The 27,687-nt window shown below is 50.9% G+C and overlaps 1 protein-coding gene across 2 annotated transcripts in view; it reads left to right on the forward strand.

Moving 5' to 3' along the window:
- Positions 1-27,687, forward strand: part of IGSF21 (immunoglobin superfamily member 21) — a 227,404-nt gene that overhangs the window by 98,223 nt on the left and 101,494 nt on the right. For both annotated transcript variants that reach the window (XM_036914445.2, XM_036914446.2), the window contains exon 2: positions 3,753-3,865. In XM_036914445.2, coding sequence (XP_036770340.1) covers positions 3,753-3,865 — 113 coding nt within the window. The remainder of the gene's footprint in view (positions 1-3,752; positions 3,866-27,687) is intronic.

Below are 27,687 nucleotides of genomic sequence, written 5' to 3' on the forward strand. Positions count from 1 at the left end.
ATTAAGCAAGGTGCTTTACCGCTCTGAACCCCAATTCCTCCTCCAGACAGAGAAATTGTCAGAGTGTGGTGTGGGGGTCAAAACTGCCCACACAAAAGAAAACTCACAAAACAGCCCTTGTATTCGTATTTTAATACTCTGCTGATATTAATGGGATGTGCATCCCAGAAGGAGAGGCAGATGTGCAAACAGACAGTTCTACTCCAGTGGGACATATGCAGCCACACCAGCATCTTACAGGGTGTGCACAGTTCGTTGGGAGAGCCAGGGACAAAATGGGAGCGAAAACTCTGGGGAAACTAGAAAGTGCCCTGCTCCCGGGGAAGGGGGTTTAATCCTTAGAGCTGAGCCTCCTACCTGCGCTGCAGCATCAGCTCCCAGTGGGGCTCCTTGGCCAGGAGTGGTTCACCCCCATCCCTACCAGGGGGACCTTGGAAATGGGAGACATGGTCACTTCTGCCTCAGCTTAGAAGTTTCTTAAGATTTGCCCCAAAGGACTCTAGCAGGGCTGGGACTAGGGAGGCAAGCAGGACTCAGGGTCCTGCAGTGGGAGTAAGTGCTTCTTTTAATTTTGCATGATACGTATCTAACCTGCCCCACCCTCATCCCAGCCCTCGTTCTAGTCCTACAAGATGCTCAGCCAAGAATGGGCTCCAGAGTGTATGATGTTATGAGAATATTTCCTGCCATGGCCCAAGTTTGGAGAGTCATGGAGCACTCTGAGCACACTGTGGCTGCAGGGCCTTTGCATGTGTGGTATCCCCTGTCTGGAACACTCTCCCCCTAGATACTGCTGTGGCTCACACTTTCCTTTATTCTGAGCTCCTCAGAGGTCTCTGGGCCACCCTGTCTAGAGCAGCCCTCCCCCCATTGCTCTCTATTGCTTTTCCCTGATTTACTTTTCTTCATTACACTTGCCCTATTTCTCTACCTGCCATACTTCTCAGTGTTAGTTTATGTGATTATTTTCTCTCCTGGGACATCAGCTCCATGAGGGCAGCACTTGCCTGCTGTCACTGTTGTATTCTCAGTACTTAGAACAGTGCCTGGTATTGAAAAGATTCCCAATACATAATGAAGGCAAGATAGGAAGAAGGAAGAAGAGAAAGCTTGTGAGAAGTCTTGAAGGGAAGGAATATGCTTAATTTTATTTAACCCAATATCTCTCACACTTAGTTGATAATAAACATCTTGTTGCCTGACACATGAACTAGAAGTTCCCTGTTCTCTATGTGCTCAGGGAAACGCTGCCCTAGGGCGTCAGCACCACCTGGCCCCACACCACCTCTCAGTCTCCTCTTCCCATCTCCCAGGGCCCCCCTCTCTGCCGGGCAGCGGGCTGTCCCCTGCGCTCAAGCCACCGTGCCCCTGTGAGTCCTCTTGCCCCGGACATCTGCTACACACTGGGGTGCTCCTAACACTCCCACCGATTACCAAAGCTTCCGCCATTCCTCGCAGGCCCCACCGGCCTCACACCTTGTAATCCCCTCACAGCTTGCCCACACACAGGGCCCCTGCAAGCTGGCCCTTCCAGCCCTCCCTGGCCTGCCTCACACGCGCACGCCATCTGCACCCTCCGCGGGCTGGCTGGAAGATTTACAGATCTGAGAACGTGTCCTTCCTGCCTCCTTCCAGTGGGAGGGGGTCCATCTTCGGACTGATGATGCTCAACTCTAAGCTTTACCTTCAAACGTGAGTGGGGAGCAGCCCCACTGGAAAGGTGAGCTAAGGCATCAGCCCAAGACTGGGAGTGACAGCAAAGAGGATCAGGTCCTGGGTTGCTGTCGTGGCCCCCCAGCAGCACACCCCTCCTCCCCAGGGCTGGATGTGAGGTGTTGCCAGCCCCCCCTCACCCTTCCCCACCCCCATCATTTGAGAGGCTGCATATAGCATGGTGGTCATATGGAACCCCAGGTCTGTCACTTGCAGCTGTGTGATCTTGGTGGGTCACTTTGCCTCTCTGTTTCCTCGTGGAAAGTGGGAATAATACTAGTTCTTCTCTCCTAGAATTATCATGATAATTCAGTGAATGAGTGTGTATGAAGCCCAATGCCTGGCTCAGAGTAGGTGCCATGCAAATGTGTGCAATTATTACTGTTACATGCCTGGTTCACCTTGCCCCCGAGTCCTCTCTCTCACTGGGGTCCTTCCCCCTGAGGGCAGCCTCCTTGTTTGTTATGGCTCAGGGCCCTGCTGGGTTTGGGGACTTCCCTGGTCCTCTGGGCTGGGCAGGTTCCCCTAGCCCCTTCCACAACCCGCACCTTCCTCTGCCCACTGAGTATGACTGTGTTATGATTTGTTCCTGGAGGGCAGGGCAAGGCTAGCACCATCCTGCGTCCTGGATGCTGGCCCAGGGCCTGCTCAGAGCAAGTGGGAGCAAACTTGGGGGCTGGCAGCTCCATCCTTACACCTGGCTCTGCTCGCTGCATTCAAGGACCACCCAGGCGCCGGTGCTCCCAGGAGCCTGACCTCTGGCCTAAGGTAGAGGCTGCCCGGGGGTGAGCCCTGTGCCTTGGGCACTGGGACATGTAGCCTCAGACCACGGAGGTTGATTCTGACTCCAGCTTCCAAACTGATCCTCCCAGAGTCGATTCTTATATTTTTTCTTTCTTGTTTTTATGGAGCATTGTAACCATTAAGTTCCCGGCAGGAGTCAGGCCCCTGGGCTCCATCTGCTCAGGTTGTCTGCACAATTGAAATCCCTGAACCCATCCTGGCTAGTTTTCTCATTAAGGCAATCGGAGTGGATTGACCCATTAGATCAATGGCTGGACATCAGCCGGCAGGAAGCCAATGGTGAGCCCAGACGACGAGCCCAAGAATGAGGTCGCTTGCTGAGCTGGAGTGGGTGCCTAGACCTCTGGGATGGGCTCTGGCAGGGGGAGGAGTTGGTCAGAGGCCTCAGCAGGCTGGACTTTGGTGTGGAGGCAGCAGTGCCCTGGGGTGTGACAGGCTAAGAGTCCCAGCTCCTGGGGGCTGGGCAGGGGCTCCCCGGGGCAGCTGGTGGGCAAGAAACATCCTCCGGTGCTTGCCGAGGTTTGAGACCCCTCCCCAGGCAGGCAGTCCGTAGCCACCCCTCCCCACCGTGACCTAATGTTGGAACTGCCTGTCCCGTTGGACAGCAGGGTGTGTCTGATGGGAGATGTGGGGTTCAGGAAGCAAACAGCAGTTCCCCAGTCTCATCCCCTTTATTCCTCTTTCACCAGGAGTACTTCGGTTATGAGGCTGGGGTTCGAGGGGTCTGGGCACCTAGAACACCATATCCTGATGTGGATTCCATGGGTCCCTGACTGCATAGGGTGCTGCTGGGGCTTACGGGGTGGCAGAGGGACCCATCATGGCACAGGTTTGGAAATGCTTGGTCGAAGGCATTTCGGCATGTGTATTTCCTGCAGGGCATAATAGGCTGAGCATTTCGCCACTCTCTGAAGAGGGGGCGGAGGTGTAGTTTTGCCCACAGGACTGTTCCTCTGGGATATCTTAGAGAAATACATTGAGGCACTTCCTCCAGGAGCCTGCAGGTCACACTTGGGAAAGGGGAAAATCCACCCCTAAAGGAAATGTCCTCAGGGTGGGAGTTGGGCAGGGGGGCCAGGGAGATCCCAGAACTGGGAGGAAGAAGAGGGCGGTGAGCGTGTCTCGGGCCCACGGTGGCCACCCACACAGACTGCCCTGCGGACAGCACCCCCGGGTGCTAACCCCACCCTCCTCATCTGCTTACACTCACTGTTCCTTTGTCCTTGTCCCAACAGGCTACCTGACTGTCAACATTGAGCCTCTCCCACCAGTGGTGGCTGGTGATGCTGTGACCTTGAAGTGTAACTTCAAGACGGATGGTCGCATGCGCGAGATCGTGTGGTATCGGGTAAGTCGCTGCTGCTGTCCCCTCCATGCCCACAGCCAGGGCCCAGGGCAGAGCCCCCAGAGCCCCTCTGGACACCCACGCTGGCTTGGCTGTGTCTTCAGCCCTAAGCCAGCCCCGGGTTGTTCCATGCTGTCTTCCAGGTCCTCAACCTCTGCCGACAGCCCCTCAAAGACCACCTTGCTCAGCCTTCTCTTCTGCCCTCAGTGTCTGTCCTGCTCAAGTCTCCTTTGCGTCTCTAACATGGCCCTGTGCTAAGGAAACCCCGTTAATGCCGAGAATGAGCTGCTAAGAACACTGTGGACTCTGGTCGCAGGGTAACAGCTACAGAGTTTTGAAGGGTGGACTTTCAGGCCTGGGGCTCTGGGTGATGTTTTCGGCAGGGAGAGAGAACAGGATGGCTTCCTACTGTCTTAAAAACCAAATTACAGAGATAGTCAGCCTCCTAATCCAACTTCATGTAGGACTTGTCCTGGTGTCTGGCACCCTAAGTTTAGGTCTGAGAAGGGATGCTGTTAGAGATGAGCAAGTGTCCACCTGCCGAGCACCCAGGTGTTGGCAACAGGGGGACCAGCTCAGGGTCTTGGGCACAAGTGTTGGCCTTTTCAGCCACTGAGAGAAACCTTTGTGTGTCTGGACTGGGCATTCCAGCCTGGACTCCCTTTGCCACAAGGAGGTCAGGACTGGCTGGAGGAGGTCCACTTGGCACTGATGTCTTTCAGTGCCATGCTCAGGCTTGCAGAGAGCAAGGCACTGCCATCTTGGGAATGGGTTAGGAGGGGAACTCCTCTTCCGTGATCTAAAACAGAGGGCGGCAAAAGTTTTTGGTGAGGCCCAGAGACTAAATATTTCCCTATCTTCGAACTCCGTGGTCTCTGTTGCAACTACTGGGCTCTGCTGTTGTAGCACAAAAGCAGCCACAGACACTGCGTCGATGGAAGGGCACGGCTGGGTTCCAGTAAGATGTTATTCATGGACACTGAAACTTGAATCTCATATACTTTTCATGTGTCACAACATATTCGTCTTTTTTATTATTTTCAACCATTGAAAAGAGTTTTAAAAAAATACGTTCTTATCTCATGAGCAGTACAAAAACAAGCCGTAGGCTGATTTGGTCCACCAGCCATTGGTCGCCAACCCCTGATCTAAAACAACCCTTCTTTAAGCTTTATCAGTGGTGTCAGCCACCCTTTCTTCAAATGAAACCTGTGGGTGGTGCAGAGGAATGGAACTGCTCTAGATGGAGCAGACAGAGCGGAGTGTGGGCTGGGAATGGGGAGAGGGGTGGGAGGGGTGGTAGGCACAGTTTGGTGATAGTGCATCTGAACTGGTTCCTGGTTTCCATACCCACAGACTGTGACCTGGGCTCCTTTTGACCAAAATCATTGTTTTGCATCTTAGCACATGGCCCTTCCACTTAGAATCACCTCTGGGGCCCTCCAACCAAGCACTTGGGTAGCCTGGGCCCCACAGATGTGAACCTGACATTTGGTACCGCGCAGAGCCCCAGCTTTACATGAGGTTTCCATCCTGCATAGCTCAAGGGGGCCTAGAGAAAGTCAAGGCATATGTTAAGTAGTGCCATGAACTGAATCACTGAGAGGCGTATTTACATGGTATGGGAACCGCTTGGCTGACACACGCTGCGAGCATCTCATTAGCACCTGGCAGAAGGACCAGGATAAATTAACTCCAGCTCACTGCTGACGATGGGACCATCTCTCCCTCAACCATCCATAGATGGGGGCAGAGTGAGGGGCTGTGAAAGACCTGCCCATCTGGCAGAGAGAAATATGGAGACGCAATGGGGGCAGCTAATAGGGATGAAGGTGGGAGGGAGCTTGGAGACAGGAGATACCAGTGGGCACCTCCTTGCATTCCTGTCCTTGAAGCAACTATCCTCCTTCTGTGTGCATTAAATGTTACCCCATCAGTGGTGAAAATCTCCCTGCCAGGGTGGGGGCAATGCCAGCACCTAGGAAACCAGAACAGACTTCCACGTGGTTCCACCCCAAGCCCTCTGAAGATGGGGGGGAAGGTTGGGGCAGGAAGCAAAGACCTAGTTTCCAGTTCAGACAGAGACTTTCCCTCCCATTCTCTGCCCCCACTCCTGAGAACCCCGTTCACCACCATGCCCTGCCATCTCCCTCCACTGTAGCCTATGATCCCATTTATTGCTTTAAGAATCAGTTACATCTCTTACGGGTGTCAGGCCCCACATATCAGGCTATGGTAGGCTGCACTAATTAATTTATTTTATTTCATTTCACATCCTTTGACTGAGGGCCTCTGGAGCAGGGGTGGCAGGGGTGTGTGCGCAGATGTATGCAAATCATATGCAAATCACCCACTGGAGCCAAATGCTTGGGCCCTTTTGATTCTGTAGCTGAACCAGCAGGCTTAGCTGACCTGGTACTCTCCTTGGGACTGGGGAGCCCACGTGCCCAGTCTGAGATGGTGAGAGGGGGGCGGAGGATGGGAAGAAATTCCAGGGAAGTGGCTCCATGCTGCCCGCTCTCTTTGCCGGCTGTCACTCTGGCCCTCCCTCACCAAAGGCCTCTTCCCGAGGAACCAGCTGAGCACAGAGAGATAAGAGCTTACTAAGGTGGGGGCTCCGGGAGCCAAGGCGAGGGCGGGGCTTCTGGAAGGAGTAGGAGAAGCAGCAGTGGGGGGCCCCAGGCTCCTTCCCCACCAGACAAGCCCCCACAGCTTCGTCCCTCTGTCTCATCTCCAGGGAGCTGGGGAGCATTGTTCATTTTCTGTGCATGTGTTTGCTTCCCCAACTTCCTTTGCCCATCCTCTGTGAATGAGCTTACAGAGCCCGGTTTGGAAGGAAATGAATAGATCACACAGGTCCAGCCAGGGCTGTGTCTCCAATCCCTTTAGAAGAGAAAAACAGGGCATTGTGGTGAGGCTGCCTCAGCCTGCTCAGCCCAGTGGGCACAAAATGGCCCCAAACATGTGTAAAGCCCAGCAGCCCCCTCTCTGGTCCTAAAGACATCATCTTAGCTATGGGATGGTCCTGCGCTTGCAGAAACGTAGAGAATGGACTGGATTCTTTGGGTGGATTGGGGAAGCCGATGAAATTGTCTGAAGCAAAAGGAACCACCCATTTGGGTTAACAAGACTGCTGGCGGAGTATTTGGGAAAGTTTCTCCTTAGGGATATGGACGGAGGTGGCTGGGTCTGCACCTCGGACACTGTGCCTCATGGTCTGGCCAGTTTTGTAGAAGAAGACGCCAAAATTATGAGACAGACTCAAGAAAGTATATGTGATCAGAGCCCCTGGGTCTGTGATGTCATTATGGTATATGGTAGCCATTGGTCACATGTGGATATTTAAGTTTTAGCTAAATTAAATCAAATTAAATAAAAAATTTATCTCCTCAGTCACACTAGCCATATTTCAAGAGCTTTTTAGCTACATGTGGTTAGTGGCTGCCATATTGGGTAGGGCAGGTATGGAACATTTCCATCATCGCAGACAATTTTATAGGACAGCCTGCTGTAGATAATTTGAATTTTTTTTCCCTTGTGGCTTCTAGAATACACTGTGCTTTCCTGACAAGCAAATAATAGTGGCTGCTCTTCAAGCCAGTTTTCCGGGCAAACTCATAAATTTCAGAAAAGTGAATTTTATTGGCTGTGTAACCAGATCATAGGGGCCAGGGGTTGGGAAGAGAGATCATCATTCTCAAAGACTTCTTTGAAAACATAGATGTCAAGAGAGTTGTCAGGCCCCTGTAATGCCAGGTATCAAGCTCTGTTCAGCCTTGGGATGCTTCACAGACCTTCTCACCAGCTCCCCATGCTTTCCCCATGGTTGCATCGGTTCCTCTTCAGACTTGAGTTTCCCAGCCTCCACCTTCACGGCTCATGCACATAGTTCTCCTTTTCCCCTGAAAACATACAGTGGCTAATAGAGTAGAGGTGCAATTCCACACTTGGCCAGTAGGAGGCTGTCCCCTAACAACGAGCTACCCCAGCATTAAAGCCAGGACTTGGTTCTAGAAAATGAGAGATAAATAATATCCTTTACCTAATCATTTCTATCCATTTACACCCCAATGAGTACAACTGGGGACTCATTTAGTAATGTTGCTAATACTGATCTGAAAGGCTAACATTATGAAGCCGTAACTACGTGTCAGGCACTGGATCGAGTGCTTTATGTACATGAATACACTTCATTTTCATACTGGCATTGTGAGGCAGATACTATTGTTAAGCCTATTTTTCATATGAAGAAACTGAGGCCATCCAGACTGTGTCTCAGCTCATGTTGTCTTCTTCGACTTCTGCAGAAAGTTCTATACACTCCCTCCTCCATGATTCCCCCTTGTGGGTCTACATTCCACCTCTTACCGCATCATGTCAAACACCTGTCTGTCCACTGAACTGCGAGCATCTCAAGGTGAAAGGCCAGGTCTTTTCCTGGCTGTATCCACAATGCATAGTGCAGAGTCACCTCAGTAAACGTTTGTTAAGTGAACAAATGGTGGAGCTGTAAATACAAATGCATGTGTGCATTTTGACAGACTGTGCCATTTAGCCCACTTCTGTTTCAGGTGGGCTTGTGTACAGCTGATAGTGTCTGTCTATTTGGGGTAAAGCGTGGGTCTTTGTATATTCAGGGGGCTTTGTGGAGTATGGGGGGAAAAGGTACATTTCTTATTAGGGAACATTGTCTAAACATTTAGTTGGAGGTCACCTGCCCACCAGGCGAAGCAAAGGTCTGTTTATATCATAGAACTCCATTAAACAGCCACAGAGAATCATGGGAATTTAACCTTTCACTGCAATTTTTATCATCTCTCCTTTGTTTTGTCTCTTTCCTTCATGATTTGTTCCCACGAGCTAGGCTGGGCCCAGGTTACAAGGCCACAGAAAAGAGAGCCACAGAGCAAGATAGAGAGAGAAGAGATCGACAAACAGCGATAATGCCCCTGCTTTCAGGAGCCCCTTATCTTATTTCTTTCACCTTGTGGGGAGACGTATGCCTGGGTGTTTGTTTTGTGGTGTAAATGCCTCTTCCATGATGCTACCTGGCCAGGGTGAGCTCCCACTCTGGGGCTCTGCTGGATGCCTGGGCAGTGAGGGTTTATGGCTGCTCTGGGCCATTAGACAAAGGACTGAGACTGGAGGCTGGGGAGGGTGAAGTAGGAAGAGAGGGGACTTTGGTATCAGAATACCTGCATATGAGCTCAGGGCATGTGATTTTGGACAGTGACCCAACCTTTCTGCATTTTAGAAATCTCGTCTGAAATTGGGCATAAAAAACACCTACGTTGTAGGCTTCAATGAGATCATGTCAGCAACCAAACAAGCCAGTACATGATGGCACTTGTTCAGTAAATGGTACCTGCTGCCCTGCCCTCTCTCTTGGTAGCTTAAGGGATCCAGAGACAGAAATCCTAAAGCAAGAGTAGAAGGTGTTTTGGGAAGATCACCAAGATCAGATTCCTTGAGTTCCATCCTGCCACCTACATTCCCAAGGCAGAAGGGCAGAGATGACAGTTTAAGCTGGTATACTCTTTGTTCCTCTGTGGTTATGCTGGTGAACTCACTGGATTTCAATTGTTGGACATATCATCACACAGCTATGCCATTTCAATGGATCTTAGCATTCCCTGAAGCAAGGAGTTATTTCAAAGCAGCTTTACTGGCACTGGCTCTCTCTTAGTCTAAGTCCTTGAGGATGTTTTCTTGTCTGAAAACAAAATGGAAAATGATGATAATAGGGGACCTTACAGTCCAGTGACATCAAAAAGGCAGGAAGGCAAGTACACGCATGGTGATGAGTAGAGACCAGGGCCTAAGTCCCAGAGAATTGGGCTGGACCACCCCTCTGCTCCCCCTGGCTTGGAGTCCCACCTGAAAGTCACTCAGTCTGGCTGCTCCCTATTACTCGCCTGGACCCGCGTACTGATCTTAGACTCACAGATCTCAGGGCTCCGAGATTTGGAGGAGGGAGCGCCTTCTGGGACTGGAGGGAAAGGAGAAACCTTACGCTCCCCCTAGAGGTCAGAGTGTGAGTTGCAATTATTGCAGCCCAGTCCTTGGTGTTTAATGGAAGTTTGGCCGTAAAGGGGCAGGAGATGCCCACTTTGACTGCTCCTTAGAATTTTCAGAGGGGCCTGTGAAACTATACTGATGGCTGAGCCTTACTTGACAGTTACTCATTCCAAATCTCTAATATTAGAACCTCAAGGTATTTGTACATTTAACCAGCCAGGTGATTGTAATGCACTTGACCAAGCCAGGGATCATGTTCTGGTGTTTGGGAAACTAGTAGAGGAAACTGCTCCATTTACTCATTGCATTAATTCAGCACATAGTTAACGAATCGTATGGTTCTAGGCACTGGAGGTGCATCAACGAACAGAACAAAATCTTGAACTCATCTAGTTGACCTTGAGGGAAGAGCTGAAAAGATAAGCAAGAAAAATACCACATAATGATAAGGGCAGTGCATATAATAAAAATAGGCTGATGGGATAGAAAGGGATTCGGTGGTGGAAAAAATTCTCATTGATGCTGAGATCTCAAAGGCAGCAAGGAACCTGCCATACCAAGGGGAGGAGAGGAGCATTCTGGGCAGAGAGCAGAGCGGATGCAAAGGCCCTGTGCTGGAAACAACTTTCCATGTTCTAAGATCAGAAAGAGAGCCCCACACAGGGCTGGAATGTGGCCTGTTGCAGGGAGTTAGGAGATGAGATGAGACAGGTGGGTAGGACCATTCATGCCAGGCCTTGCCTGCCAGGGGACAGGGTCGGGAGCTACATGAAGAGAAGCAGGACAGTTTGGAGGGGTTTTTGGACAGTTTGGTGGGCTTGATCAACTTCCCCCCCAAGCATCTCACAGAGGTTTGTGTGAAAGCAGCGATGTCCAGCAGACAGCTGGCTATTTCTTTCACCCACCGAGCAAGAGAAATGGGCTTCACTTTTGTTACTTCAACCTTTCTTTCCACCTGGCCAAATCTTACACATTCTTTCCTCTGCGAAGCCTTCTGACCTTGCTCACCGAGATGGAATTAAAATCCTCCTGCTATGATCCCTCAGCATTTTGTACATACTTCCATTAGAGAGATATCACCTGGAAATTAGTTATCCATCTTGTTTTTGTATGTGTTGCTGAGTTTTATTTATCTGCTTGTCTAATGTGTGTTATGGTGCCAGCAGGCCCTGGCCCAGGGTCATATGTGTGGTCTCTGGAATCCTAGGGAGTAGGTGGATAGGCTTCTGGGGGTGCTGGAAACCTCAAAAAGTATGCCTCATATGTTGTGTGCATTTTGGGGGAGAAAGGGATAGAGACATGTCAGAGACCCTCCCCACAAAGTTCAAGAACAGTGACAGCAGGTGGCCAGGTGCTTGTGAGTGTGAAACATGCCCAGCATTGTTACCTCTCCCCTTGGGTCATCGTGGTCTGTACTCAGGATGGATCTCGGGAACCAAGGAGCTTCCAGGCAGCGTCAGAATGCCCATGGTCCCTGAGCTTCCCCAGGACCGTGCAGAGGAGGGAGTCTGCAGTCAGCCTTAGGTGGGGGAGCGGCGGGGTCAGGCTCAGCCCAGACACACAGGCCAATCAGCCTGAAGTGTGCACAGATGCTCTTGGATGGGAGAAAGAGATAAGAAGGGGAGGAAGGAAAGGTTGCTTTGGCAGCACATCCTCCCTCCGTAGCGCAAGGGGAGGTGTTCTGACCAGACAAATCCATCCTCTTTGGGGGATTAAGATCCGGTTTCTGATATTGTCAATGAGACTCTGCCCTGAGGATTTCATATGGGACTGATAAGAGCTCTTGGCTCCCAAACTGTTGAGAGGGTGTGCAGACTGTTGGACTGGACTCCCAAATAACAAGATAGTCTGTTGGGCCACACTTGGGCTCCACCAGGAATGAGCTCTCCCACTGGATGGTCACGAAGACTGGCAGATCCGAGGTGAACGCGCTGATGGCGTGGCTCTCTCTGGGGCGTTTGTCCCCCACTAAGTTCACAGGAGAGGAAGGAGCAGGGGCCTGGGGTGAAATGTCTGCTGTTTGACCTTGAGCAAGACACTTGCCTTCTCTGGGCCTTAGGATCTTCATGGGTAAAGTAAAAGGGTGAAAAAGATGGTCAGGACAGAATATGCTGCCGTCTGTGTCTTTCCCATCTTGGGGTCCGTCTCCCTCAGTCCTTTCCCCAGGGGGACCCTAGGCTGGGGGAGGGGCTGGTGCTACCTGGCCGAGGCACTTCCCGGGGCGAGGCTTGGGCAGTGTTCCTCCTGGGTGGAGGCCCGGGCCTGGACTGCTGACTCCCACTGACCCGGGGCTCTGAGCTAGAGGATCCCACAGCTATCTTAAGCCCAGAGGGTGATTTCCAGCAGACTCGGTGTGACTTAGCCCAGCTGGGTTTACATGACAAGGAGGCTGACTTAACCTGTCGGAGAAGGATTAAAGGTGAACTTCCACTCTAGCACCCCGTGAAATAAAGGAACAGGGCCAAAATGAGGGATATTTCCCAGAAAACCAGCTCAGGATCCTCCTCCCTCCTAAGTCCTTCCGTCTCCTCCTCTCCCCACACTCTCTTTTTTTTGGGTGTATCATCCTCATTTGAAGGTGACTGTGTCCTCTTACCAGGGCACTCAGAGATGCCCACAGGTGCTCAGTCTCCCCACTGCAAGGCACAGCCAGACGCTTTTTGTAAAACACACATCTGATCATCTAAGTGTCTTACCATGACTGCCCTTCCCACTCCCACCACATACCTCACACAAGTTCCCCATCACCTTAAACACAAAGTTCAAGGTCATTGGTCCAGCATACACGGTCCTTCTTGATTCAAGCTCCATTGGCTGATTTCTGCAGCCTTGCTGCCTACCACCTTCCCAAATGGGCCTGCCATGCGAATCCTGCGGCCTGTGTGCAGCTCTCGGAATGTGCCAGCACTCTTGCCCACCTCCAGGCTGGTGCACCCGCTGCTTCCTGTGCCTGTGATGCCCTTTCTGGCTCCAGCTGGGAATGGCCTCCTTGCCCTCCTAGGTCACCTGCAGTGTCAGCTCTAGAAATCTTCCCCATCCTTTTTCCCCTTCTATCCTCTTCCCCACTCGACCACCATGACTCCGGCTGAGTTAGATTCTCATAACACTGCCAAAATACTCAGAACTCTACCCTAGACATAACACACTGGCCTTCTGTGTTCATTTATGCAGCAGAGAATTTCATTATGCAGCAGAGAATTCTCGAGCACCTACTATGTGCCCAGCATTGGGAATAGAGCAGTGAGTGATAACAACAAGGCCTTGTTTTTATGGAACTTACCGTTAAGCAGGGCAAGAGGTATTACATGAAAGATTGTCAGATAAATACTTTGAAACGGTGGTAACTGTCCCCCCAAAAGGATAGGTGTCTGCTAGCTGAGAGCTCACCGCAGGGGAATTGATTGTGATAGTTGAATGTCTTTCAGCCAGAATGCAAGTCCCTTGTTGGTAAGGGACCCGTGTCCTGTTTGTCTTTGCATCTGAGCACATAGCTTAGAGAATCAATGAACAAATATCTTACATGGTTCTGGAGGAAAAAGAAGTAAGCTTAGTTGATGAGTAAAGAGTTTTCTCACAACTAGAGCTTTTCAACAATGGATGGAATGTGCTGGGGACTGGTGAGTTCCCCACCCCTCGGAGTGCCTGAACAAATGTTAAAGTGGCTGCCTGTCAAAAATGCAACAGAAAGTATTTCTGGCTGCCTGGCCCGAGTGAGCGCAGAGCGGGATGCTGCTGTCCATTTCAGCTCTGGACTTCTCTGCTACATCAAGTTCAGCTGTCCAGCAATGACATCATGACAAGGTAGGGATGGAACATCCAGCCAACTTGGCTAGATGTATGGGACACCAGTCTCCAGAAAGTTCCGGATTCCCCAGAAGTGGGGTGATGGTGAGTGCTCTAGGAATCAGACTTACGTGGGTGCCCCACCTTTGAGGAAACACTCAAAGGAGATGAGGCTACAGATACTTGGGAGCTGAGAGGAGGAGGAGGGGAGGTGAAGGAAGGTGGTAAGACCAGATCCACAGCCGGAGGCCTTGTGAAAAACACCACTGTCCGTGTCTCCCAGCGTGAAACACATCCACGTCCTGTCTCTGCCCCATGATCATCATTAAGGTCATCACTGCAGTAGAGGTCAGGCGCCATGTCAGGAGCATTACAGAATCACTGCATTGAATCCTCACAGAAACCATTTGATGCTGGGACTGTTGTCCATTCTAGAATCGGGAATGCTGAGGCTCAGAGAGGTTAAGTAACTGGCGCCAATCTTCACAGCCAGGGAAGTGAAGCAGGATTTGGACAACAGCCTTTTGACTTCCCCTTACAGCCCAACCCTCTCAGCATCCAGGCTGGCCCACAGAACTGACAGGGCCGTTCTGGATCCCCCTTTGGGGAGCTCCACAGCCCCCACCACAGGGGAGAGGTGGAGCTGGCCGATGGGGCGGGGCGGGGCAGGGAGCAGTCTCGGGGCTGGCTGCTTGGGGCTGTCCTCGTCATCACACCACCCACCGGGGGCACCTGTCTGCAGAGGCGGCATTGCAGAGCCATGCGGAGGCTGTCAACGCGACAGGAGGACCCCCCAGGGAAAGCACAGTGTCCCCCCGCAGGGATGACATGGGCAGCATGGTTCGCCTGCCCCCAGACCAACACACAGAGCAGAAGGTGGGAGGGACAGGACCCTCCACTCCTGCACCCCTACCTGCAGGCTCCTTGCACAGGCAGCTGTCCCCATTCCTTTGGTGAGCTGGGCAAATGTTTGGTGATACCGTCCAGAGCCGTGTCTTCTTTGAATCATGGATCTCAGTCCCCAGGAATCCTGCTAATGAGGGAGACGAGTGGCCTGGATTAGTGGAAAGTCTGAATTGGAGACTGTTCTTCAACAAATGAAGTTTTATTATTATTATCGTTGTTTTGCAAGGCGGTCGAGTTACTCAAATGAGTCTAAACAAGTGTTGTCAAGTAGTGGTTCTTGGGGGACCTGCTTTAATGGTTATAATAATCATTTTAATTGGCACATTAATTAGATGTGAGCAGGTGCTTCCAAAATAATTGAGGGTGTTGGAAAGCTGCTTATTTCCTTAAGTGGTTTAAACATTCCCCTTTAACCCTGTTTACTCCATGAATATCAAATCACACAAAGCCTGTTCTTTGGAGACAGAGAGAAATGAAGCCTGTCTGACACTGTGGGTTCTGGTGCTGTGAAGTCTCCTGTCCCTTCCTTCATGTATAGAAGTGACACCTGTAGACACCCATCCAGGGCTCTGGGGCACGGCAAGGAGGTAATTCTGTCCCTGGCTCACGCTCTGGTGGAGAGACAGGATGCCGGAGAGGCACAGCTGGGAGCCCCCACCCTCGTCTGGAGCTGTTCCCGGATGAGGAGGGGACAGAGGGATGGCCAGCAGAGGCAGGAACGGGGCCAGAGTCCCAGAGGGCGGTCCGTCGAAACCTCATCAGGTGCTGGTGAGGGATGACGGGAGAAGGAGGAGGCTGAGGGTGACCAGGGTCTCAAGCAGCACGTGTCACATCTGGGGTTCCATGCCATGGGGCCTGGGTTATATCCATACGGAGTATCAGAGAATTTTAGGCAAAAGAGCGGCAGCATCCGATTTTACAAGTCTCCGGACGCCTCCCCGGAGGTGCCTGATAAGCATCTCAGAGTCAGCGTGGCCAAAGCAAAATTCTGTATCTCTCCCCCAAACCTGTTCCTCCCCTTTCTTGCCCATTTTGATAAGTAACACGGTCGTCCACTCAGTTACTTAAGCCGAAAACACAAGGTGCTTTTCCGTCTGCCCCCGCCCCGCCCCCACCCTCAGCTCTTCCATCTGGTGGGTGCTGAATCCACCCGCTCCTTCCCAGCCCCTGCCCACCACTCTCTCTCCCCACCTCGAGTCGGCAGCCCCCAAGCTACACGCCCGCTTCCACTCGTGGCCCCGCTTACCCCAATCCAGTGTCCACACAGCAGCCAGAGTGGTGTTTTAGCAGCAGAACCAGGTCAGATCATTCCTTGGCTTTGCGTAATACTAGGGGATAAAAGCGCCAAGGCTCTTCTTTGGCCCCACCCCTCCCTGACCCCTGCCCCTCCGCTGCCTTCCACCCCCCCACCCCCGCCCTGTGACTGTCCCCACAGCACCCCCACATCCACTGTTCCTCAGAGTCCTAGTTGATCCAGCTTGATTCCTGGTGTGCAGGACCCTGTGTCTGGTGATGTTTCCAATAAGAGCAGCCCGTGCCCCCAGGAGCTGTGGACGAAAGGCAAAGAGGCCACCGAGCAAAAGGGACTCCAGAGGCAGGGAGGCCCGAAGCCTACTCCAGTCTCTTACCTCCCCTTCTGTCGCCGCTCAACCTCCACGGTCGGCAACCGTAAATGGGCTGGTGGCGACCTCTGCCCCCACGGAGGGCGGGGAGAGAGCCACGCCACCAGTTCGCTTGGAACAGTGCAGACTGCATGCTACCTGAGGTAATTGCTAAGAGCGCCCCTCTTTTAGTCTCCGAAGTGCCTAGGTTTGGGTGATAAATCACACGGCTGCCAGTGGCCATGCGGGAAGTACTCCTCCGACTCTCACGATGGTGCTCTAGTTCTCTGTGAACGCGGGCTACGGGTCAGACTCAAGGGCAGCGCCCCATCCATCTCCACCCGTCCTATAAAACTGAGTAATGGTCGGAAGGACGGAAGGGCCCCTGACCACTGCATTGAGAGAAGGCCGACTGGGGCTTTACCAACCCCTCCCTTTCCAGCATGGTTCCCCGGCTCACAGGCTGAGACGGGACAGGGGAGGGATCATTGGTTTGACGAGGTTGTAGCAGGGAGGCTGGTGGCCTTTCTTTGCACCTGAGAGCACGTGCCGGAAAGGGACAGCTGGAGGCAAGTCCTTCAGCAGATCCCTCAAAGAAATCCAGCCACATTACCGAGCAGTTCTGGCTTTTCCAAACCATGCTGTACTCCCTATTGATTTACCTTTCAACAAATAGTTACTAGGAACCCACTATGTCCCAGGCAGGGTGCTAGATGCTGCGAGAGAGGTTCTCCCCTAGTGGAATAAAGGAAACAGGCGAGGTTTCCATGGTTGTCTTTAATGCAGACATCTTACTGACACTTACCATTTTTAATAGGCCTTTTAAAAAATGTCAATTTTTAAAAATTATTTTTTGGTTATGCAATTATATTATCTGCAAATAATGATAACCTTTCTAATGCTTGACAGACAGTATCTTATAATGTACAAAAGCACATACTTGGATTCAAATCCTAGCTTTGCCACTTAGAGCCTGTGTGACTTGGGGAAAGTTACTTAACCTCTCTGAACCCAGTTCTCGCCTCTCATGTGAAAGGATAGTGCCAGGCATTATATAAATCTTAGTGTCGTTATTACTTACTAAACTTATAATTTCTTCCCTTATTCCAGTGTCTAAAACCTCCAGGATGATTATAAAATGTTTCCTTATCGTATTTCTGTTTTTCATAGGATTGCATTTATTTTAACATTGCATATGATACTTGCTGCTGGTTTCTGATAAATGCTATTTTTGTCATGTAAAAGAAGTTTACTTCTATTCCAATTTCACCTAGAGTTTTTATAAAGAAAAATTAATTAAATGCTTCTTAAGAATCTATTGAAGTAATCACATGGTTTTTCTCCTTTAATTTACTAATGTAATGAATTATGTTGATGGTATTCCTAATATCGAGCCTCCATTGGGTTTTTATAATTTCTTCAAACAAATACCTTGTGTCCCAAATTAAAAGAACTCTCAAGTATTTATTTTTTATTATTATAAATGGAATCTTTTTCATTGGATTTTCTGTGGGTTTCTGGGATGTAAGAATGCAACGCAATTGATTTTTTTGTGGCTGTATCTTGCATCCTACAAATTAGATGAATTCATTTATTTTCTTTAATAAGCATGTGGTGGCTTTCCTTGTATTGTCTGGGCATTCAGTCTCCCCCACTGACATTTTTATTTCTTTCTTTCCTCTACTTTCCAGAGATAGTGCATTTATCAGTGCACGAGTATGTGTTGAGTCCCTACTATGTGCCAGGCACTGCTCTAGGCTCTGTTTCTCTATTACTCCTGCATCTTCCTGCTGATATATTGAGAACAGAGGCCTGAGGAAGGGAAGGAATCCCTCCAGGTCCCAAAGCCACTTAGATTCTGATCAGATTCAAACACCATTAACCCTCAGGCCTGGTGGCCTCTGGACTGATGACTCCTCTCTTTCCAGGGCAGGAATAATTAACCTTGACCCCAGGGGGAAGCCAACACTCTGAAATCCACTGACCATTTCTTGCCGTGGAAGTGAAGATAGATGTCCTTAAACTGAAGCCTGGCCTCAAGCCCGTCCAGCTCCCTGTCCCTCTTTTTTGCCCTTGAATCTGGGACTTGGCTTGGACTGAAAAGGAGCAGATATCTCCGTTCAAGCTTTTTCTTTCCAGCAGCATCTCAGCTGGGAGGGGCTTGAGCTGGAGCTATAGCATGCGGTGGTCCTAGGCTTTCCTCCCGAGCCAGCGGATGATGCGCTCCTGCTTCTGAAGAAATGTCCCAGAGAGACTGTTGTCGTCTCTGTCCCCAAGAGTCTCCTCCCAGCCTGCCTCATGCTGCCTCAGGGCCCATACTTTCCTGTCCACAGTCTTGTTTTTGTTGTTTTGAGCTAATTACTCCATCTAATCACTGTGCAGACAGCCCCCCCTCTTCCCAGCATCTCACACCCCTATGAGCCGGTACCCTGTAATCCCCCTTCACCCAGCACTAGTCAACTTAGTTATCCTTGTGGAGCTCAGGCCTCCACCCTCCAGGCTCATTCTCTGCAATCCCCCTGTGCAGTCTCGTCCCTTGGGCTTCCACTGGCCTCCTGAAAAGAGGGCAGCTTGGTGTCTTGCTGTGGAGTCCCTAGAGTCATGCCCTTTCCAGGTGCCCAGCTGAGAAGCCAAAGGGTACCGACCAGCATGTGCTCCAATCACCGAGCCCCGTGCTTGGGACACCTTTTATTTATTCACATGAAACCACTGTGTGGGTTTGTGGCAGCCTGTCTAGCATGTCCCTGGTGGCACCAAATTGCTGTCCTGCCCATAGAACCCATGAGCCTCAGAGCCTCCAGGAGCCCCAGGCAGCCCTAGGCCTGGGCCACCGACCCCAGGCTCTCAGAAGACTATAGGGAAGTTAGCAGTGGTGGCTGAGTTTGGAAGCCACTTGGGACTCAAGGAAGAGAGAAGGACTCCTCTTGGATTATTCAATATGCATCAGGTGCTAAGCCAAGAGCCATGGCTGAAGCAGCAGCCATGGGCATCTCTGCTGTATAGATGGGGTAACTGAGGCTCAGATATGTAACATGATTTCTCAAAAGTTGTAGGGCTGGGATTAGAACCCAGGCCCTCCTGACTCCAGAGCCCCACTCTAGCTGTGTTCTTGCTCCCTTGAGGCCCAAGGATGGAGCTGGCCCTGTCAGGCTTCCAGAGACAAGACTGGTACTCCGGCCTGAGCTAGGGTTGGAGCTGAAGGTATGTCCCCTTCCTCCTATGGGCCATCAAAACCCCACCGGGGACCCACCGCCGCAACCCCACCCTCTGCCTGTCCTTGCCATCCTGGGTGGTGGCAGGGAATGAGCACATCGTCTTTTGGGTATGAGCTTCCAGCGTGCTTGGCAGAGATGGACATGGGGAGATGAGAGCCAGAGGTGAGTTGCTTGCAGCTGCCCTGGGGCTCCAGCCAGCGAGCTGTCTGCCAGGAAGCGGCCGGCTGTGGGCTATGGAAAGTCACTGGCCTCCCAAAGCCTCACCTGGGAAGTGAGGGAAATAATAGCCCCGTGGGGTATTGTGGGGGATAAAATGAGCTCAATCCAGCAAGTGCTTACTATAGTGCCTGGCAAATAATATTAAAGCAGTAATAGTAGAAGCTAATAATTGAGCATAGACTATAGGCCAGACACTAGGTGCTTCTTCAAATACTTCGACTCATTTAATCCTCATAACAACCCTATGGGTACCTACGGCCTCTCCTTGTCCCCATTTTATAGATGAGGAGCCTGAAGCACAGAGAGGCAATCACTTGCTCGAGATCATACAGCTGTTAAGGAAGTGGGGTTCGAACCCTGGCAGTTGGGCTTCAGTGTCCACCCACACTCCTGTTTATTAAGTACTCCACAAGTAAGGCTCCCCCCATACCTCCCCCATGGCCCCCACAAGCGCCCCAGACAAATAAGAGTCATGAGCTAAAGAGTGAACACTCAAACGCGGACGCCTAGGAAGAGAAGTGTGTACATGGCCTGGAGGATTGTTCCTGAGCCCTGGAGAGAGAGACCCATGGAACACCGGCGACGGAGCGGCCACCAGCTCACTGGGATTATAGATCGCCCGCAAGCTGGTCTGTGCTTTATCCCTCACTTCCATCCCTTCAGTGCCTCCCCCTTGGGGCTGCACACACAGAGGGAGCCCGGCCAAGGCTGGCTGACTTGACTTTGAAGGAGACACTGCCAGTCATTTCAAACTGCCAGAATTTACCCCTCTATACAGCTCAGAACTTTGTACGGCATGTGGGGACTTTAGGCAGCCAGTTGGAGGCTGATTTCTGTGGTGCTGGTCAAGTTCTGCAATGTGATTTATAGATTGCCTTTGTAGAAATGCAGTGCTGGGATTTTCCATTAGAACGGGGTGCTTGCTGTTGTGGCTTTTTAGAAGGTCAGAGGGTAGGGGGCTGGGAAAATGCTCTTGAAGCAGACAGATAGTCTCTTTCTTGGGGCCCTGAGAAATTCATTCAGTCTGTTTGCTTTTGCCTGTCTTAGTCCTTAGGACACAGATATTGGTAAGATGAGGTCTAGTGATGCCAGACTGTGAGTTCTCCCACACAAGGTACTTGGCAAAAATCATCCCTTTATCTAACATCCCCGACTCATTCATTGACTTAAATATTTCCTGGGAACCTATGCCAGGGCCTCTGCTAGCTGCTGAGAATATAGCATTGAGCAAGACAGACAGATCTCTCTGCTCTGCAGGAGCTTACGTCCTTTTCACGGATCCAGAGGGCATAGACCAGGGGGGCCTAGGATGGAGCGGATCCCCCACCCGAAATCAAGGGTCAGGGTTGGCTGCCCAAAAGGAAAGTATAAGGTAAGGTTTGAAGAATAAGGCGAATGTAAGCCAAGAATCTGTACAAGCCTCTGAAGATGAAAGAAAGTGTGGCAACTCCCCAAAATGAAAGTGGGCCATTTAGTTGGAGCTTAGACAAGGAGAGGCGAAGAAGCAGAAAACAGCTGGAGGGCTGAGGGGGGCCGAGATGAGGTATTTGTCTAGTTAAGATCTTGCACTTAACCCCGAGGGCAAAGGGGGATCCCCTTTGTATGCAGGGGATCAGCACAATCCTATTTGATTGTTGGTTGCTGGGAGGTCACTGAACTAGGATTGGGGGGAGGGTGGGGAGCCCAGGGGCAGGTTAGGGGCCCCAGGTTGGAGCCTGCTGCAGCAATCTGGGTGAGCAATGACAGTGGGCTGAAGAAGGGAATTGGCAGTCAGGGTGGAGTGCAAGGGATGGTTTAATGGCCAGGGGCCTGCTAGATGCCCAGCACAGGGAGTAAACTGCTGGGGAGAGTGGGGTGTTGGGGAGGTGATGGATATGAAGAGGTTTCAGAGAGGACGGGACATCATGCTGAGCTGAAGATGTAGGTGCCTTTGCCATTTTGCCAGATGGAAGTGGTGAGGGGAGAGAAAGGTGGTCCAGGCAGGGACAGCCGTACTTGCCAAAGCAGCATGGGTATCTGGGGCAGCCTTTCTGAGCTTGAGCTTGGCCGACAGTTCGATGGCCCCTCCAAAGACGAGCCCAGTTTTGCGCCAACAGCATCTCTCCTCACCCTGTACCCCTAAATCTCTCTGTTTGAGATCTGCCGATGTTTGCCCTCATTCTAGATTTTGCCTCCCCTTTCCCCACCTGGCACACAGAGGAGGGGTTGGGGCAGTTGGCACCACGACAGAAACCCACTGGCACAGGATTTGGCAACAGTCAGAATGCGCACCCCAGGCCCTGGCTCCCGAGCACCTTCCCTTTGTGGTTCCTCAGCCTCATTTCCTGTTGCCAGGGGAAGCCTGGGCAGCATCTGAGGGCTCGGCAGGCTCGGCCCTGAGACAGTCTGCTCGCCTCCTCTCACTGGCGGGGGAGAGCCGGACGCCCCAGTGCTCACAGCGCTCTCTGTCATGCTGTCATTCTGTCTCTGTCCTTTTCTCTTTTCCCACCCTCTCTCCCTCTCCTGCTCTCCCTGTTCAGTTTGTCCAGAGCAGACTTTTTGGAGGCCCTGGGGAACTGGCACTCACCTAAATGTTGCTTTGTAAATGCTCCTGTGATTCTCTCAGCTGCTGGGACTCTGTCTTCAGCCTCAGACTGTGTGTTCTTTCTGGAGAAAAGGACCAGGTCTCCCCCATCAGTCTGGGAACCCCTGAGGGCAGGGGCTTAATTAAGAGAAATTACTAAAGACAGAGCGGTTTCCCTCCTTTGTTTTGGATCATAAACCCTGTGTAATTAAAATACCTACGGAAGAGGCAAAAATTATAGAGCAGAAACAGGGCTCCATGGAATTAGAGCCAGGTTACATTCTGAGCTCTGTCATTTACTAGTGTTCACCTCTCTGGGCCTCAGTTTCCTTTTGTGCTAAGTGGGGAGAGCAACTCCCACATCTCAGAGCTATAAAAGTTAATGTTCCCAGTCTGCAAGCACTCATGAAAGGCCTGCCTCATGCCAGGAACTATTCTAGGCACTGGAATATAACAGTGAATAAGACAGACAATGTCCCTTGCTCTTGGGAGTGGGGTGGGGATGGCGGTGGGATGGGGAGCCAGACCATTACTTAATTAATTAGCAAGAAAATATCAGACTGTGATAGGTGTGGTGTAGATAATTTAGGATGATGTGACAGAGAGTAAATGGACTTCTTAGATGGGCTAGTCTGAAAAGGTGTCTTTTAGGAATGACATTGAGGCTGAGCTCTGTGTGACAAGGAGGAGTCATGGAAAGATCCGAGGGAGGAGCCTTCCAGGCAGGAGTATCTATGGAAGGGATGAGCTTGGTTGCACTGTCCAGAGATCAGACGTGTGCCTGGAACAGGGAGGGCAGGAGGAAGAGAGAACTAAGTCAGAGAAGACACAGGGACAGCTCACACAAGGCTTTGTAGAGTTTTTCATAGTGTGATGTGGGGCATACTGGAGAGTTTTAAGTGGGGAGTGACATGTTTTGAAAAGAAGTCAAATATATGTTTTGAAAAGAATTCTCTGGGTATTGTACAGAAACTGGACTACAGTTTGAGTACAAATATGAGTCAGCACAGCTTAGATTGTGCTGCATTAGCAAAAGAACTCCCAGACCTCAGTGGCTTGATGAAACACAGGTTTATTTCTTATTCACAAAAGGTTAGATGTGGGTTGTGTCTCTCCAGGGCAGCTATCCTCAGTGAGGTGACTCAGGGATCCAAGCTCATTTCTTCCTGGGGTTCTACCCTTTCATCATGCATGGTAATCACCAAAAGCAAGAGAGTCCTGTGAGTGCTCTTATGGGCTGGTCTGGGGATGGCTTAGGTCATTTCTGCTCCTATTCTGTTGGCAGAACCCAGCCTCATGCAAGGAGGCTGGGAAATGTAGTTTTTCTGGCTGCCGAGGAGGAAGATAACACTATGAGATCTGGTGACCACCCAGCACTGTCTCTGCTAAGGACAGGAGTGGAATAAAGAAGGGCTCAGAGGCTCTTGAAACCTTCCAGAGGAGAGACAATGGTGACCTCTAGGCAGGGGATGGGGATGGGGATGCAGAGAAGTTGACAGATATTGTAATGTTGATACACATGGCTTGACCAGTAAGCTCCACTAAATGATCATTCTTATTAAAATTCCCTACAATGAAAATATTTAAATTTTCCTTCATAGGGTGAAATAAAATTCCCCAAATGGCTTTTTCTCTGATTCCATAGGTCAATAGGCTGAGGTCCTATCTGACCTATGCTTTTAAAAGGCATGGTCCCAAGACCCTGGCACTTTAGCCTTGGAATGGCTTTTAGAGATGTCCAAGTCTACCCTCTCTTATTTATCAGGTGGAAAAAGTGACCCATAGGAGGCTGCAGACTTGCTCCAGCTGTTAAGGTAGTCACTAGCTAAGCAGAAGTCAGGGGCTAGAGCCAGGGGATGCAGGTCTGCACTGTGCCTTTCTGTGCAATCAAGTGGCAACTGTTTCTCCTTTCCCAGCAAGCCCAAGTGTACAAACAACTGGGGAAGTGCCAGGGGTAAAGTTCCTCTCTTGGTCGTATCTGGTGAGATCTGAATGGAAGGGGAGTAAGGAAGGAGGGTGGACAAGGGCTTGCTCACTTAAACCTTTTGCTGCTCTTTCCTGTCTCCATGCTGAGAAACAATGCATGGGGTGTGAGAAAGTTCATGAGTTCTAATCCCACCTCTGCCAGTTCCTCAACATTATATCTGGTGTTTAGTTACTTAACTTCTTTGAACTTTAGACTTCCTTTTTAGAAAAGGGGGGCTTATGATGCCAGCCTCATGGGATCGTTATTAGGACTGAATGAGACAGTATAGGCAGAAAACCCTAAGCTCAGACTTGGCATGTAGGAGATAACTCAGTCAATTCAAATAATTCCTGGGAAAACTTGCCTAGTGTCCTTCCCCCCTACCCCCTCATACCATGACCCTGAGTGCTGACTCTGTATCTTGTCAAAGCTCCCCCAGAATTAGGACAAGTTTAGGAATTCTGCCATAATGAATGCCTCCCCTGTCCCCAGGAAGCAGGTCTGGACTCTCCTGGTGTCTTCAGCCACTGGGTCGGGTGCCCCCAGCCTTGCTCTAAGATGCCACTATGCATCCTTGTCGCTATGCCTGGAAGTCAAAGGGGCCACAGGAAGCCCAAACCTTTCCAAGCCATCTGAGGGGCTGTGCTATGTCCTGGAGCCCAAGTATCCTTACGTGGGCTTCTGTTGTTTGCCCTGGACCACATTCCGAGGGAACAGGAGAGAGAGCACCCACTCCCTTGAGGATGGGGCCAGGTCCCAGGCATCAGGCTACAGCCCCTCAGCCTCTTAGAAGGCTCGGGTCCTCTTCATCTCTCCATGGCCCTGCCCAGGGAACCTCCAGTCTGGGTCCCGCCAGGCCCTAGGATCCAGCATGAGCTCTCAGAGGTAGTTCAATAAAAAGAATTTTAAAGCTTTTTAATGCTTAGCAGGGAATCTATTCTTTGCCAAAGCACCAATTAAAGGGACAGGCCAGTTCCCCGTGACTTTATTACTAGCATTTTATCCAGAAGAAGAGGCACAGGGGGGAGGTTCGGGCAGTGATGGCTCTGGGACTGCCATCTCAGCCACCCCAGACAGCGTCATCTACAGCAGCTGGGCGCCACCTGCCTCAAAGGCTCCAGGGAGAGGCCAAAGGACTCCTCGGCTTTGACCCTACTCTTAGGAGCTTGCAAAGCAATAAAGAGAAAGGAGACACTGGGGTGAGGTGGGTCAAAGGAGGGTTCCTGAAAGGGCCAGGCTGTGAGTGGGACTTTGGACAGTAGATACAGTTAGGGAGAAGGGGGAGAAAGTGAGAGGCCCTGCCAGAGAAAGGCAGGCTTAGTGGGAGTGAATTAACAATTTTCAAGGGGCACGTTCTATGTCCCAGGAACTGTGCCAAGCACTTTATCAATGATCCCTAATCTTTCAAACAACTCTATGACACAGCTCTATTATTGTGTTGCCTACATTCCTCCTGGACAAAGGCTGCTCAAGGCTGGAGGCTCTGCCTCACTTCTGGAATATTCCCAAGAGGCTCTGTCCATGCCTAGAGCCCATCAGAGCCTGGTGATCACTCGGGTATTTGCCCATTTACCTACCCACCCTCCTAGCACTTACTTTGAGCCAGTGGCCTTGTTCTTATATTGGGCCTGCAGCACTGTGGGATGGGAGTTTTTGGGAAAATGGATATCTTTGTTCACCCATCCGCTCTCCCTGTAGGCTTTGTCAAGTGATAGATACTCTGAATCCACAAAGTGGAATACACTGACCCAGGACAGGGGACCGGCTGGCCCTGCCCAGACTTGTTCTTTCGGTCTCCGGTCTCCGGCCCCTTCCACAGTCAAGAAGTAGACAGAGAAGTGGCCTAGGCCTCATACTGCAGAGTGAGAAACTGAGGCTTGGAGGAGAGGGCTGAGGCTGCCTGGGGTGCACGGCGTCCGGGAGGCAAACCCCTCTCTCACAACCCATTTTTCAGATAAGCCACATCCTCCCTTATTTCAGCACCTTTGCCCATGGTGTCCTTTTCTCTGGAACATATTCACTCCCCTCTCTTACTTGGGTTGTTTCAACCCATCCTTCAGTATAGAGATCTTTTCTCCGCTCCCAAATCTGGGTTAGATGCTTCTACTCTGAGTTTGCTTGGTCCCCTCCACTTCCCCCAAATGACATAAAAGCAAATCCAAATCACCGGGTTAACTGCCTGCCTTCACTGCTGGGGCCACAGGTTTTAGGATACAAAAGGCTCTCAGTTTCCCAAAAGAAAACCTAAGGCTGGATACCTCGGCCAGGGTTCCCGGTCACCGCGGGAGCCAGGTTCCTAGGGCCACCAGTTCTGGGTGCTGTCCATGGTGCTCCCAGGTTTCACTGAGGAGCGGCCTTGCTAAGACAGCATCTCAGAGGTGCCCTATGCTCCTGGATATTTTCCAGGCAGGTGGAAATACCTTGGTTTGGTCTTCTGAACCCAAAATCTGCTCCCCCTGGTGGATCTGAATCTGCCTTCACGTGGGAAGCTCAGTGGGAAGGCATCTCACCTCCGATACACCTACCTCTTGGCTGCTGGACAGATTTCTGAGAGGGAGAAGGGCCCACCCCAGGAACAAATAATTTAAGAAAGAGTTCCTTTGTCTACTAACCTAACCCCCTCTCCCTCCCTCTCTGAGTATCAGGGAAACAGGCCAGGCCCCCTTTCCTACAATCCTGTCTCAGGTGCCCGCACGGTGCCCTCTCAGAGCAGCTCCATATCATGCCGGGAACTGGCTTGCTGTCTTCATAATTCAGCCCTTTCATTTGCGTCTCCCTTTCCTCTCAAACGCAGCACTCTTGGTAATATTGGATTAGCCCATTTTCTTAAAAGCTGATTTCTATTTGCATAATCCTCCCCTCTCAGAGTTGCTAGGCCCTCAGTGATAAGCCAATGGGCTGGGTCGGTCAAGCAAATTATGCTCTTTATTCTGAATAGCCATTGAATGTGGAAGAAGTTATTTTTTAAAGAAGATACACACTTTATTTTAATCCACATTCCTTTGGACCAGCGATGCCATCCCAGTTTTGGGTGCATAGCCTGTGTTTCCTGGAATACATAAATCTTTTGCAAATCACAGCAGACAGGATGGAAGTCAGACCTAAGGAAGGACTTCCTAACAGCATTAGTGGAGAGAATGCATATGAAAGCCTCTTGTAACAGCAAACAGGTTACACTTCATACACTAGAGTGCATTTCCATCTCTCATCTCATTCCCCTCCCCTCGAAACACAATAGGCATCCAGGATGGGCATCCTTCTCACGTGACACTGGAGACTGAAGCTCAGAGAGATCATATGTTGCGGCAAGGGTGTAACTGGCACTAAAGCTCTTGATTCCAGTTTCTATGATGCTCAGTCTCTAAGTGCAATTCCGATCCGCAAACTCCAACAACCCTCTGTGTGACAGAGGCACTGAGCCTACAGGCCAGTGAACTTTTTATTGAGTGCCTACTGTGTGTCAATCCACAGATTATAACCGTAAGGGATCCTACACAGAAAGGGGGATGGAAGAACCGTCAAGAGGATGGCGTCTCCTTCCTCGCAGGCCTGTC

This window comes from Manis pentadactyla, chromosome 4 (assembly GCF_030020395.1).
Source record: "Manis pentadactyla isolate mManPen7 chromosome 4, mManPen7.hap1, whole genome shotgun sequence".
Taxonomy (NCBI): domain Eukaryota; kingdom Metazoa; phylum Chordata; class Mammalia; order Pholidota; family Manidae; genus Manis; species Manis pentadactyla.